General features: G+C 38.6%; 1 protein-coding gene across 2 annotated transcripts in view; it reads right to left on the minus strand.

The window, feature by feature from the left end:
- Window positions 1–13,920, minus strand: part of LOC127415027 (sodium- and chloride-dependent creatine transporter 1-like) — a 62,696-nt gene that overhangs the window by 35,230 nt on the left and 13,546 nt on the right. For both annotated transcript variants that reach the window (XM_051653492.1, XM_051653491.1), the window contains exons 2-4: window positions 9,617–9,748; window positions 9,025–9,289; window positions 7,739–7,871 (exon numbers count right to left, since the gene is read on the minus strand). In XM_051653492.1, the coding sequence (XP_051509452.1) occupies window positions 7,739–7,871; window positions 9,025–9,289; window positions 9,617–9,748 (530 nt within the window). The remainder of the gene's footprint in view (window positions 1–7,738; window positions 7,872–9,024; window positions 9,290–9,616; window positions 9,749–13,920) is intronic.

Below are 13,920 nucleotides of genomic sequence, written 5' to 3' on the forward strand. Positions count from 1 at the left end.
ATTTAGCACAAGAAGAAGAAGAAGAAGAAGAAAATTGAGCATGTTTCAGTTTCTTTGTTTTACATAAGGAGGAATATTCTTAATAGATGAATACTCTATGGAGCATTTAAACTTTGATGGAGCATTTTAACTTTTATTCAGAATAAAGTCTTAACCAGATAATTACCTTAATCGCTGATGTGAATATAAATGTGGTCAACTTTAAGAGACGGGAAGACAAGCTCCGACGTTAAATCACTTCAGGTCAGGAATTTAACATTGCGCTCAGGTTTAGGCTATAAATAAATACATGAGAATCATGTGTGAATCGTGTGATAGAAGTGGAAAGTGTATAAGATGTCGTATCTTAGTTTAGGTTACACTTGACAAGCTCCAGACACGCACAATTAACGGAGACTGAAACGGAGTCGAGACTGCGCCCATACGATCTGAAATCACAACGTGTGCCTTTTCATTCATAAGGTTTACACTTTAGAAATATTGGCTGCACAGATTAATACATTTGTTGTAATTTTGGATATATTTATTTAAAATATTGCTTCATCCTTGTACTTTTTGGATATTCAGTCATACAAATATTTTTTATATTATTCGGATGAATCCGTTATTCGTTTTGAAGTCATTATTCATGCCTTTCCGAATAAGGTATTCGACTTCGGGCACATCCCTATCGATTAGAATGTCTGGTACACCGCCGTTTAAATCAAATACTCCTTCCATAATCTCCATTATTAGTTTATATTCAAAGATTCAGCAGTCTGCCCTTCTTTGAGTGACTATAAAGATGCAAAAATAGACTCTATACTGACTAAAAATACTGTCAGTAAACAAACATTCTCTGCTCTAATTCCAATGAGGCCTGTGAATCTGGGGTAATCTGCCGCTTTGTATTGGGGCCCCGTAATAATTAATCAGATTCTGAAGTAGCCAATTAGCTCACTGTAACACTGGCTTGTTGTGTGTCTTGTGAATGAGCTCGACTCATTTTTTATTTAGAGTATCCTTTCAATCACTGAGGAACTATGAAGGAAAAACACTAGTTGGCAACTACATAGGATTTCAAACAACCTGAACATTGTGTAATTTCCACTGTTTACCTTCTTTAACTGTTTAATGGAAATGTTAAAGGAATAATTTACTCAAAAATGAAAATTTGGTTTATCATCGTTTCCAAACCCGTATAACTTGTCTAGGTCTTAGGCAGAATGTTAAGGACTGACAATCTCAGTCACCATTCACTTTCACTGTATGAAAAAGAGCAGCATTAAACATTCTTTAAAATCATACTGGCTTGGAACAACCTGAGGGTGAGTAAATGTCCCTTTAAGCCCTGGTTTGAGTACATAAAAGTAATACAGCAGGCTTTACAGTGTAGTGCAGAAGAAACACATGTTCATAATGTGAGGTTGACCTTCAATACAGAAATATGGAGCAGAAATAAAAAGTTATTAAAGGCTTCAAGTGATCCCGCCTCCCTAAAAAGGGAATATGGCTGTTGGCCATTTGCATGAGAGCCTTATCACGTCCCACTGCAGACTGCAGACAACTGCTCCTGACTGACCAATCACAGAGTGGCTCGCTGACAAGGCACTTTGTAATATTTCCCGCCAAATAACGTTGCCATGGCTACTGCTCTACCTCACTTCTTGTGCTACAGCAGTGGGTGGAGCAATGTGAATCAAGGTTACACGAGAAAGTCGCACTGCACTGTAATTAAAGAAGTCAACCAAGGGACACTACATATGATGCAGATAAATAAAAGTCCTTTTAAGGGTTATATGAATGTTTATGTGAATGTTATGTACAACATAAAAGCAAGGCAAGAATATATGAACCTATTAAATGACCTAACGACCTTCAGAGAGACTGTTACATTTTTGTTAAAGAGTCAAATGAGATAAACATGTTTGGATTCAATTGGGTTAAGAGCACATGAGTGTGAAAGAAAAAGAGAGAAAAAGAGAAGGTTATTAACAGTGTTGGGGGAATTAAATGTTAAAGGGATAGTTCACCCAAAAATGAAAATTCAGCTATTGTTTACTCACCCCTGTGTTGTTATAACTCTATATGACTTTCTTTCTTTTTCTTAACACAAAAGGAGAAATTGTGAAACATTTTTGTGCTCAGTGATGTCATACAATGGCAGTTTATGGTGACCACCTCTTCAAGCTTCAAAAGGACACAAAAGTATAATTCAGAAGTCTAATAAATTATTCCATGAGACTCATAATTGTTATGAAAGCATACGATAAGGTTTGGTGCGAAACAAACCGATATCGTATGTATTGTTTATTAACAATTTTCATTGACCGTTGATCTCCTGTGTACGTTCATTAGTCTGCATACAAGCTTTAGAGCTCTTTGCACGAGAACAACAGTAGTTACGCAGCACGCACGAGATGGGGCATCAAGCGAAAAACACTTTTTGGCTCGCTTCAACAGGACCACCAGTGATATTAACAACAGAAAACACAACATAGCTGCACACAAACCAGAGAACAGAACCTACAAACATGTCTGAAGAGTTTGTAGTGGAAGAATACGTGCATTTCAGTGGAGACCTTCATCAAACAGAGAGATGGGGCTGAAGGTAGCTACAGTCAAACCGTGTCCTACTCAGACGGCAAACGACACACAATGAAAGTAATCTTTTCTATGTTAATCAGAGTTTTTTGTCCTAAGCACCTGTGACGTGCAACATGACATTCTGTCGATCGCTTGTTTTCTATATATTTGGCATCGCGCCTGGTAACCTAGTCCACTATAAACTGGCACCGGTCCAAAATGCGTTACGTTGTGCAAGCACAAGGCGATCGTCTGTGTTCCGCGAGTGCTTTCGGGTCCTTGAATAACATTTAATATGCGACTGCCGGTGGAGTTTCTGGTAACCCTCTCGGGTAAGATGGTGCCCCCCTAGGGAATTGGTGCCCTACGCAGACTGTGTAATATGCTAATAGGTAGTGGCGGTACTGGTAGCTACCTTCACCCTCCTCCATCACTTTTTGATTGAGGACTCTGGTTCAAACAAATATGGCTGGACATTGAAATGCATCTGTTCTTCCACTACAAACTCTTCAGACATGTTTGTAAGTTCTGTTTTCTGGTTTGTGTGCAGCTATGTTGTGTTTTCGATTGAAAGCCCCATCTTGTGCGTGCTGCGTAACTACTGTTGCTCTCGTGCAAAGAGTTCTAAAGCTTGCGTGCAGGCTCATGAATGCACAATGGAGAATAACGGTCAGTGAACATTTTTACTAAATAATACATTCGATTTTGGTTTGTTTCGCACCAAACCTTATTGTATGCTTTCATAACAATCACAAGTCTCATGGAATAATTTATTAGACTTCTGAATTATTCTTTTGTGTCTGGGTGCTGGCCAGACATCACTTCAGTCTTTTGACTTCAGAGGATGAACTGATGCCAACTCCAACTGTAAGACATTGGATAATTCATATGCCACTGCCTTAACCTTGGACTTAGGATGGACCCCACCGAACCTCACCGAAATTACCTGCCGGTTGAACTGCGATGCACCTCATTGATCTCTGCCTGCATCACCTTTGTCTACTGATGGACTACACTCTTAAGATAGAATACATAGACTATCAAAAGCCTTCATCAGCCAACTAACAAAGGACAATGCATCTATGTGAACTTCTGCAGTTAATCTAGGATGGACTTTTTTTTTTTTTAAACCTTGGACCTTAACGCTAACTTAATTTACAAATGTAAAACCATGACCAGCGCTGCACATAAATAACTAATATTGGCATTATATTCATGCTGGATAGCCAGAGGGGAACTGGCCCCCACAGTGAGCCTGGTTTCTCCCAAGGATATTTTTCTCCATTAACCAACATCTTATGGAGTTTTGTGTTCCTTGCCACAGCCGCCTTCAGCTTGCTCACAGGGGTTCTAAATACAATTATTATTTATTAATTTAATTTTTATACATAATTTACAATCATATTTAATCAAACTACACAATGATCACTCTAAGACTTTATAGATATTAGAGTTTCATTTTTTTGTTAATGCATGATTTCCTGTAAAGCTGCTTTGAAACAATGTGTGTTGTGAAAAGCACTATACAAATAAAAATAACTTGACTTGTCCTTTTGAAGCTTGAAGATGTGGTCACCATAAACTGCCATTTTATGACATCACTGAGAAAAACATTTTTTCAAAATGTCTCCCTTTGTGTTAATAAAAAGAAAGTCATATGGGTTTATAACAACACGGGTGAGTAAACAATGGCTGAATTTTTATTTTTGGGAGAACTAATCCTTTAAGAAACTACTAACTTAACTACATTTTCAGTTGCGAGACAGTAGCTCAGCTTTTGTCAGTTTTGTAATATAGTAGCAATTTAGCGCAACAAAATGCTATGCTGTGTTTAATATCACATTTTAATCAGGGCTCACCAATAAGGATTTTCTCTGCTGGCATGGTCAGGCCAGTATTTCTTACCATACATTTTCAGTGGCCCCAGCAAAAAAAAAAAAAAAAAAAAAATATATATATATATATATATATATAAAAATTTTATCAACAATATTTATTTGCATAAGAAAAATATATATTTTCTTAAATTAATATTAATGTAAATTTTCTATATATAAAAATCATTTACAACTACAAATAATTTATTAGGTTTTTCAATGAACAATAATAGTAGAAATTATACAACTATGATATACAGTAACAATTCATAAAAACACTTTTGATGGAAAACTATGGGAAAACATGTGGTGCAAAACATTACCGATTTGTTTGATGCTTCCAAGACTACAACTCATATTGGCAATTTGATGAAAACTCATCTATGTCAGCCAGCTGATAATGTTGCAAATCTCAAACATGCTATCATGAACAGTCCCCGTCCGATTCAGTCTAGTGAACTGGTTTATTTGGACAGTTCATATAAATAAACTGATTAAAAAAATTGGAATAGTTATTGAACCAATTCAAACACTATTATTTTTAATAGTGAAAAATGTAGTTAAATGCTGTTGTTCATCACTGTGTTCTTGAATCTATAAATTAGGGTTTTCTAGTTTTTCTACATAAAAAGATTACGTTACATTTAATAAGCCCCCTTAAGTATCTTCAGTATAGTTAGCTACTTTTGTTAGTGTAACGTTGGCTGGCTACAGGTAGACGAAGAGATGATGACAATGAAGTGCGACAAACCCAAGTGCAGTTTATTTACAAGGTGTATTCCAAAACATGAATTCAAATGTGAGAACAAACATAAACGACTTGACTAAACTTAACTTGACATGACATGACTATAAAACAAAACATAAACATGAACTTGACTTGACTTGACTAAAAACTTAACATGGAAAGCTGTACACCAACAACGATACATTCACAATGCTCGACAATGGACAATGGCAAACATGAGGGTTAAATACTAGGACTTGGGAGAACACATGACAATGATAACCAATGAACACTTAGGACTTTAAACAAGATAACAAAACTACTAACAACCTAATGAAACAATGAACCAATGGGGGCAAGACACAAGAACATGGGAAACACATGACAAGATCACATGACAAGGAACAGGAACAAACATGGCATGGAACTAATTTAAAGTAAAAGACATGAACAAAAACACATACAATCTCCCCTCTAGGGACGGCTCCCGATGCCCCAAAACAAAAACACAAAGTTCAAGAGGGAGCTGGTTACATGGCATGACATGGTAACATGGTATGGCAGCATCCTGACTTGGCTGTGGTAGGCGTGGATGCTGACTCGTTGGCAGTGGCAGGCGTGAGCGCTGGACCGTGGAGCAGAGGCGGGCCAGGACAGTGGAGCAGAGGCGGGCCAGGACCGTGGAGCAGAGGCGGGCCAGGACCATGGAGCAGAGGCGGGCCAGGACAGTGGAGCAGAGGTGGCTTGGCTGAGATATGGCATGGAGCAGACTGAAGCTTGGCTGTGACATGGCATGAAGCAGACTGAGGCGTTATTGTGATGGGCTCAGGCGTTGCTGTAACATAGCATGGAGCAGGCTGAGGAGTTGATGTGACATGGCATGGAGCAGGCTGAGGCGTTGCTGTGACATGGCATGGAGCAGGCTGAGGCGTTGCTGTGACATGGCATGGAGCAGGCTGAGGCGTTGCTGGGACCATGACGTGGGACGCTGGCTCGGCGGCCATGACGTGGGTCGCTGGCTCGGCGGCCATGACGTGGGTCGCTGGCTCGGCGGCCATGACGTGGGTCGCTGGCTCGGCGGCCATGACGTGGGACGCTGGCTCGGCGGCCATGACGTGGGTCGCTGGCTCGGCGGCCATGACGTGGGTCGCTGGTTTGGCGGCCATGACGTGGGACGCTGGCTCGGCGGCCATGACGTGGGACGCTGGCTCGGCGGCCATGACGTGGGACGCTGGCTCGGCGGCCATGACGTGGGTCGCTGGTTCGGCGGCCATGACGTGGGACGCTGGCTCGGCGGCCATGACGTGGGACTCTGGCTCGGCGGCCATGACGTGGGACGCTGGCTCGGAGGCCATGACGTGGGACGCTGGCTCGGAGGCCATGACGTGGGACGCTGGCTCGGAGGCCATGACGTGGGACTCTGGCTTGGCATCCACCTCCCCCACAGTGAACGATGAACCACATATAAGTAGGGCAAGGTCAAAAAATTGGGCCAGGCTGTAGGTACTCCGGCTGCCTGGCATCAAGGAGGAGATTGGCAGCCCAGCTCATTCAGCCCAAAGCGAAAACAGTCCTTGAGGGCAATCTCATTAAAATTGACCCTGCTGGCCAGAGCACAAAAGTCCTCAACATATTCCTCAATGGAAATGCCTTCTTGACATAGACGAAGTAACTGAACCGCTGGGTTCATCTTGGCGGGTCGAGTATTCTGTAACGTTGGCTGGCTACAGGCAGACGAAGAGACGATGACGATGAAGTGCGACAAACCCAAGTGCAGTTTATTTACAAGGTTTATTCCAAAACATGAATCCAAACGTGAGAACAAACATAAACGACTAAACTTAACTTGACTTAACTTAACTTGATATGACATGGCTATAAAACAAAACATGGACTTGACTTTGACTTCTTTAACTTTGGCTTCTTTAACTTTGACTTCTTTGACTTTGACTTCTTTGACTAAAAACTTAACATGGAAAGCTGTACACCAACAACGATACATTCACAATACTCGACAATGGACAATGGCAAACATGAGGGTTAAATACTAGAACTTGGGAGAACACATGACAATGATGTCACTTGAATGCACACTTAGGACTCTAAACAAGATAACAAGATTGCCAACAACCTATTGAAACAATGAACCAATGGGGACAAGACACAAGAACATGGGAAACACATGACAAGACCACATGACAAGGAAACAGGAGCAAACATGGCATGGAACTAATTTAAAGTAAAAGACATGAATACAAACACATACAATCCTGACAGTTAGTAGCCTGAAGCGAAGCCAACTATTCTTTTAAGAGAGTAGTTTGACTCTAGTTACATTTATTTGTAGCTAGTTTCAAACTGATTGCCAATGAGCTCGAGCAACTTTTATTTAATCAAATTTAAGGTATGGTGCAGGAACTATATTCTCTCTGAGACATGTGGCTGTGCGCTGCTTTGACCTGTGTTCACCTAAGGCAGATTAAAAACTTATGGAGACAGACTAATTGAGAGAGAGAGAGAGAGAGAGAGAGAGAGACAGACAGACAAAGAAAAGGACTTAATTTCTTACTTTTCCTGTGGATTTCACTCCCTTCCACACACAGAAGTACACCATCACCCACACGGCCAAAAGACACAGCGTTAGTTCCCAGTTGATGACGCCTGGCTTGTCCAGCCCTTCAGATATGTTCAGAACCTTGTTTCTGAGACACAGAAAGATAATAAAAATTGAAAAAACAGTATTTGTATACAGCTATAGTCCATAATGTTTTTGCTTAATCACAATTTTTATCCACTTGTAATGTTAGTAAAAAAAATTTTATTTTATTTTCCACCCTCTCTTTGACCATTACAACTAAACAGACAATTTTTGCTTCTGTGCCTTTAAGAAATGCCAACTTTGCATTTGAAATCAACAACAGAGATTTGCTCTGCACAGGCTGCAGGTTTGCTGTCGGGTCCAAAATAATGTTTAACTGCCTCATCCTTCAATAGTAACCATTTTGCAAATCTTGCATTGTGACATATTTAGAAAAAAAAATTCTCTCAAATGTTCTGTATAAACTGTTATGATCAGACTGAAATAATCATCTATTGGTATTATAATCAGCATGAATAATACTTATAAAATAATTAGCAAAATGCTGCTTAAAATCGCTTAAGATGGAGCATAGCATGTCAAAAGATAGGACTTGTCAACTTTCCAAAAGTATTTTATATATATATATATATATATATATAGTTCTGTGCAAAAGTCTTTGGCACATAAGATGTTTCACAAAAGCATTTGTCTTATGATGGTTATTTATATCTTCAGCTTTAGTGTGTCAATAGGAAATATAAATGTTAGACTCCCAAACATTACTTTTTCAAATAGAAAAATAGATTAGAATAGATTAGAATAGAAGAACAAAGAGACCTGCAACAGATGTCATGGCCCCCATAAAGTCCCCCACTGAACACTGAGTCAGTCTGAGATTACATAAAGAGACAGAAACAATTGAGACAGCCCAAATACATAGATGAACTTTGGTGAATTCTCCAAGAAGCTTGGAACATTCTATCTGCCAACAACCAAGAAAAACTGTGTCCAGGTGTACCTAGGAGAATTGGTGCAGTTTTAAAGGCAAAGGTGGTCACACCAAATATTGATTTAAATTTTTTATGTTTACTGGACTTTGTATGACATTAAGTGATAAATGAAAACTATTTATTTAATTATTTTTGAAGACATCCTCACTATGCAACATTTTTCACAAGTGCCTAAAACTTTTGCACAGTATTGTGTATATATATATATATATATATATATATATATATATACTGTATGAATGGCATAAAATAGCAACAACTCACTCCCAGAATTCAATAATAGGGGAACGCCCATTGGCCAGCTCCTCGCACGTCAGGTTGCCAAAGGTGAAATTGCCAATGGTGCCGTTTTGGCAGTCGGCATGGCGGAAGATCTCAATGCAATGCTCTGTGTTCCACGGGTTGTCGCAGGTGGACCATGGCAGTGTGGCATTGAAGGACTTTATGAAGTAGTAGAAACCCCAGGCCAGCACCATGATGTAGTAGGTGTTACAAAAGAACACAATCACCATGGAGGCGAAGCCCAGTCCTACAACAAGCCAAGACAAACATGAACCAATTTACAAGTGCAATGTGTTTAAATAATACATATGCAATGTATTTAAATATCTGAAATACCTCATGAAATAAATAAATAGGAGTTTTGTGACTTTTAGTCCATGTCTGTTAGCTCCCTATTATTGCAACATAATTCTGATACAAACGAGTTACATTAAATAGGACATTTGTTAAATTAGTTATTAAATCAAGGATGCATGGGGATTTATTTTAGGGGACACATAAAGCAAGTACATGAGCACTACAGCTAAACAGGCATGGATATATGCATCTGTAATTATCACGATGAACAACAAACCTTTGAAAAGAGGTGCAATGTTCCACACAGTGATGCTTCCAGCTTTCATGAACTGGCCCAGTGCAATCTCCAGGAAGAATAAGGGAATGCCCCCCAGAAATATGAACAACACATAGGGAATGAGGAACACTCCTGTAAAATAGAGCAAGAGGGATTGGTTGTTGTCATGAGGACAAACAATTCAAACTCAATCCAAAGATCAGTATTTTCTATTCATTCTAGACACGAGGTGTCATAATGTGGCATTTGCTAGAAAAGTAATAAACTGGAAACATAAACCAAGGTCTTTAGATGTACTTACAGTAGCACCAATTTACCCCCCAACAACCCCCCTAAAAACCAAAGCAAAAACAATGCAAGATCGCATTACATGTTTCTTAAAGGAATTACAACACAGCAGGGCCACACCGGAAAAAAAGAAGTGAGGTTGCATTTTATACATCTTGAAGGTATAAAGACAAACATTTTATCGACATGACAGCCAATTTTGTCTGAAGGAATTATCTGCTATTTGTGCACAACACCTTCACATGTTGGCACATCAGTTAGGATTTGACCACTGTTAGCCACATTAGTATTCATCATGCGGTCTGCATGGCAACACACCAACGCGTCGGCAGCAATAAACCTTCCCTCAACTGATCTGAGATTGACAGCCACAGTAGCAGCTTAGCTATGGATGGGGGTGGAGGGGGAGAGTTGTTCTGCAGGGAAGGGGGTGGTTGGGTTTCCTCGCCGGTGTGATGCAGATTATCTATTGAATACCGTACTGGCATGCTCTATGAAAGTCTTGATGATGTCACCTGTCACTCAGACGTGAGGTTGACTGCAGGGGAGGGACAGAGAGTGTGAGAGACAGTGTATGAAAAAGAGAGGGATACAATGAAAAAAATAAAAACAGATCAGACAGTGGAAATGAGACATAGAAATGGAGAGAGAATGACAGAGTGGGCGCCATTATACAAAGTGACATTCTTTGCGTAACACAGGCTCTGCAGGCTAGCGGCAACACCAGGGTTGCCAGGTTTGCGTAATACAAACAGCCCAATAACCTCACGATCAAAATAATCAAACCTATCCCAAAAACCTTCACAAAAACTCAAAATATACCACTCCCATATTTTTAAATATGCTTTTTCAGATTTTCTCTCATTTGTAGTACCACTATAAAAGGTAGCTGCATTAAAAACCTCATGTATTGTAATATTTACAAAGTAACTTCAGTAAATGCAACGCATTTAACTGGAGCTTAATGGGGTTGCTTGCATAATATAAAGGTAAACTGTTCCATTATGCTTTTTACTCTATATGTGTTACCCATAGTTACCTTAATACTGCTGACACACTATTTACCCTGTAAATTCACTGTATGTTGAATGGACGAGCGTTGTATTGGGTGACATGTTTACATCTGGGAACTGTTCTATATGTCACTGGGAGTCAGTTTGGTAAGACAGAATTTGGATAAAAGAAACTTATTTCTTTCAAACATAAATTGTATGTATTTGTGTGTTATAAATATTACAAAAATGTATAAAAAAGATAGTAAAATGAGAAATCTTTAAAAAAAATCTAGTTTAGTGTCAGGTTTGTAGAAATGTAATCTTTGTGTCCATGCTGGTTTCATAAATGTTTGAAAGAAAATGTGTATCATATTCTAAAAAAAAAAAAAAAGATTTAATAACTTTAATGTCGTGGTGTTACCATCCTGTAAAGGTATTAAAATACTTTCCTTGCACTCTGAATACATGTGAGTGTACACATCTTAATAATAAATTTCAGATTAGAAATTATCAAACATATTTTTTAAACACATTTTTTAAGGTAAAAATATTTTTGAGTCACAAATATCAAGAAATGTTCTAAGGGTTACACCATATGACCTGAACAAAATGTGCCTTTTCAAAATATTGAAAAAATAAATAAATAGATAAATAAATGAATAAAATTACACTTAGACTTTAAAATGCTTTAATAGTATTCTATAACATTATTATATTAAATATTAATAAAAACAAATAAAAAAATTCACTGGTTATTTCTAAGAAAAAATAATATAACATTATTCCAAACAAAATATGGCAAAATATTTTTTTCAAGAATTTCAGCTTTTAATGAGCATTTTAATTAATTTATTTTTACTGCCTCCAGATTTTTTTTCTTTAAGCCCCAGAAAAAATATTAAAATGACTTAGACCTGGGGCCTGGGTAGCTCAGCGATTACTGACACTGACTACCACCCCTGGAGTCACGAGTTTGAATCCAGGGTGTTCTGAGTGACTCCAGCCAGGTCTCCTAAGCAACCAAACTGGCCCGGTTGCTAGGGAGGGTAGAGTCACATGGGGTAACCTCCTCGTGATCGCGATTCGTGATTCTCGCTCTCAATGGGGCGCGTGGTAAGTTGTGCGTTGATCGCGAAGGGTGTCATGAACGACGAGCCACGTGATAAGATGCGTGGATTGGCAGTCTCAGAAGCGGAGGCTACTGAGACTTGTCCTCCACCACCCGGATTGAGATGAGTAACCGCTCCACCACGTAGTAGTGGGAATTGGGCATTCCAAATTGGGAGAAAAGGGGATAAAAAATGTTTTCAAATAAAAAAAGGCTTAGACCTCAGAAAATTAAAACATGTTCATAAATAGTAAAGGTGTATAGTAATTGTCTATTGTGAATTGCATTTTTTATATATTTTTGAATAACTTAATAGATATGGACAAAAAGATTAGTGTCACGTCATCAACCCAAATACAAATGTAATTTTTTTTTTATTATTTCATGTCAAACCCTCAACCCGTGAGAAAAAAAAAACAAATCAGTTAAATAGTTTAAAAGTAGTCCAATTCAGTGGGAAAACCGTGGACTTGGCAACACAGCCAACACAACCCATTCAGAATAAACAGACAGCTATCTTATCTAAAAAATATAATAACAACAAATCCATACATCATTAAACTTAAAAACCACTGCTTCTTTTTTTTATTATTATTTAAAAAAGTGTATATGAATGAAAAGGTTTCTTTGGGAGCTTTGCCTGATCTCCATTCAGAAACAAGAGCTTTTGTCAGACTCGTGCTTCAGAAAGAAGCCTTTTGATAAACTGCCTACAGGACAATGCATAGAACACAATGTGCGGTACAGATCTCCAGAGCGTTTCACACAATGATAACAAATAGCCACGTCTGGAAACACGCCGTGACTTGAGCTATTCCTTGATGTAACTGCAGCTACAAAATATGCAAACGTGGGCTTGTGTCAAACAGCACGAGGAAGGAAAGAGGCTGATTTGCAAACAAAAGAGAGTGCGACACAGCAAACGAATGATGCATGAGAATGTGACTGCGGGTCAATGCGAGAACACACACACTACAGTGGAATAAGAACAAGTGTGTCACACACACACACAGTGTTGCGCGTACTGCAGTGGCTGACGTCGTGACTGCCCGAGAGATGAGGAATCTCGTCTATAGAGCACCTGATTCTGTATCAACGTGTGCCCATAATAATAAATCTCTTACATCAGAAACAAAAGATGAGGAATCTTTATATCTCTCTCTCTTTCTTCCAGTCTATAACAGGCAGTTTTTCATTGCTAATGGTGTCTGCTACTGCTATAATTAAACTGGAAGATGGTACATCAGACATACACAACGATGTTTGGGATATCTTCCCAAAATGTAATACTACCCTGATAGCATTCGTACATTGCCAAAATGTCTATTCAATGTATGCATTGTCTATTTAAATTATTTAGATAGCAATGAGATTAAATGGAGAGCAAATGAAGAACTTGGCTGTAATTTTCCACATTAAATCCACATTTATTTTAAAGCTTTATACTTTATGTCAACATTTATCTAATTTCATTATGTCTTTAATGTTTTTAGGAATTGTAGGAGAAACATCTGAGACAGAGTTGATACTTAAATGAAACATGACTAAGACGTCCTGAACTATGAAACTGCAACCTCTGAGCAATAAAATTTTCCTCTAGTAATGTTCATGCAAGCGTGCTTAGGTACTATTAACTACAGTACAAAGAAATGCATTCATTCTGATGAAATTCAATAGAAAATATATCAAGGAATAAGGTGGCATAATCCCTTTAAAAAGGAGATTTATTTAGCTCATAATGCTAACACTTACTTGCTAAACTATCCTGTGACTCCTCCTAGCGTAAAAATTAGCATGATGTGAAGCTAATACTGACTAGACATGTGAACATATGCTAGGCTAAACTTTCTATTCTGGATGGGTTAAAAATGCTATGAGAGTTAGTGATTGTTAGGGCTCTCAATCCCATTTGC

This window comes from Myxocyprinus asiaticus, chromosome 24 (genome assembly GCF_019703515.2).
Source record: "Myxocyprinus asiaticus isolate MX2 ecotype Aquarium Trade chromosome 24, UBuf_Myxa_2, whole genome shotgun sequence".
Taxonomy (NCBI): domain Eukaryota; kingdom Metazoa; phylum Chordata; class Actinopteri; order Cypriniformes; family Catostomidae; genus Myxocyprinus; species Myxocyprinus asiaticus.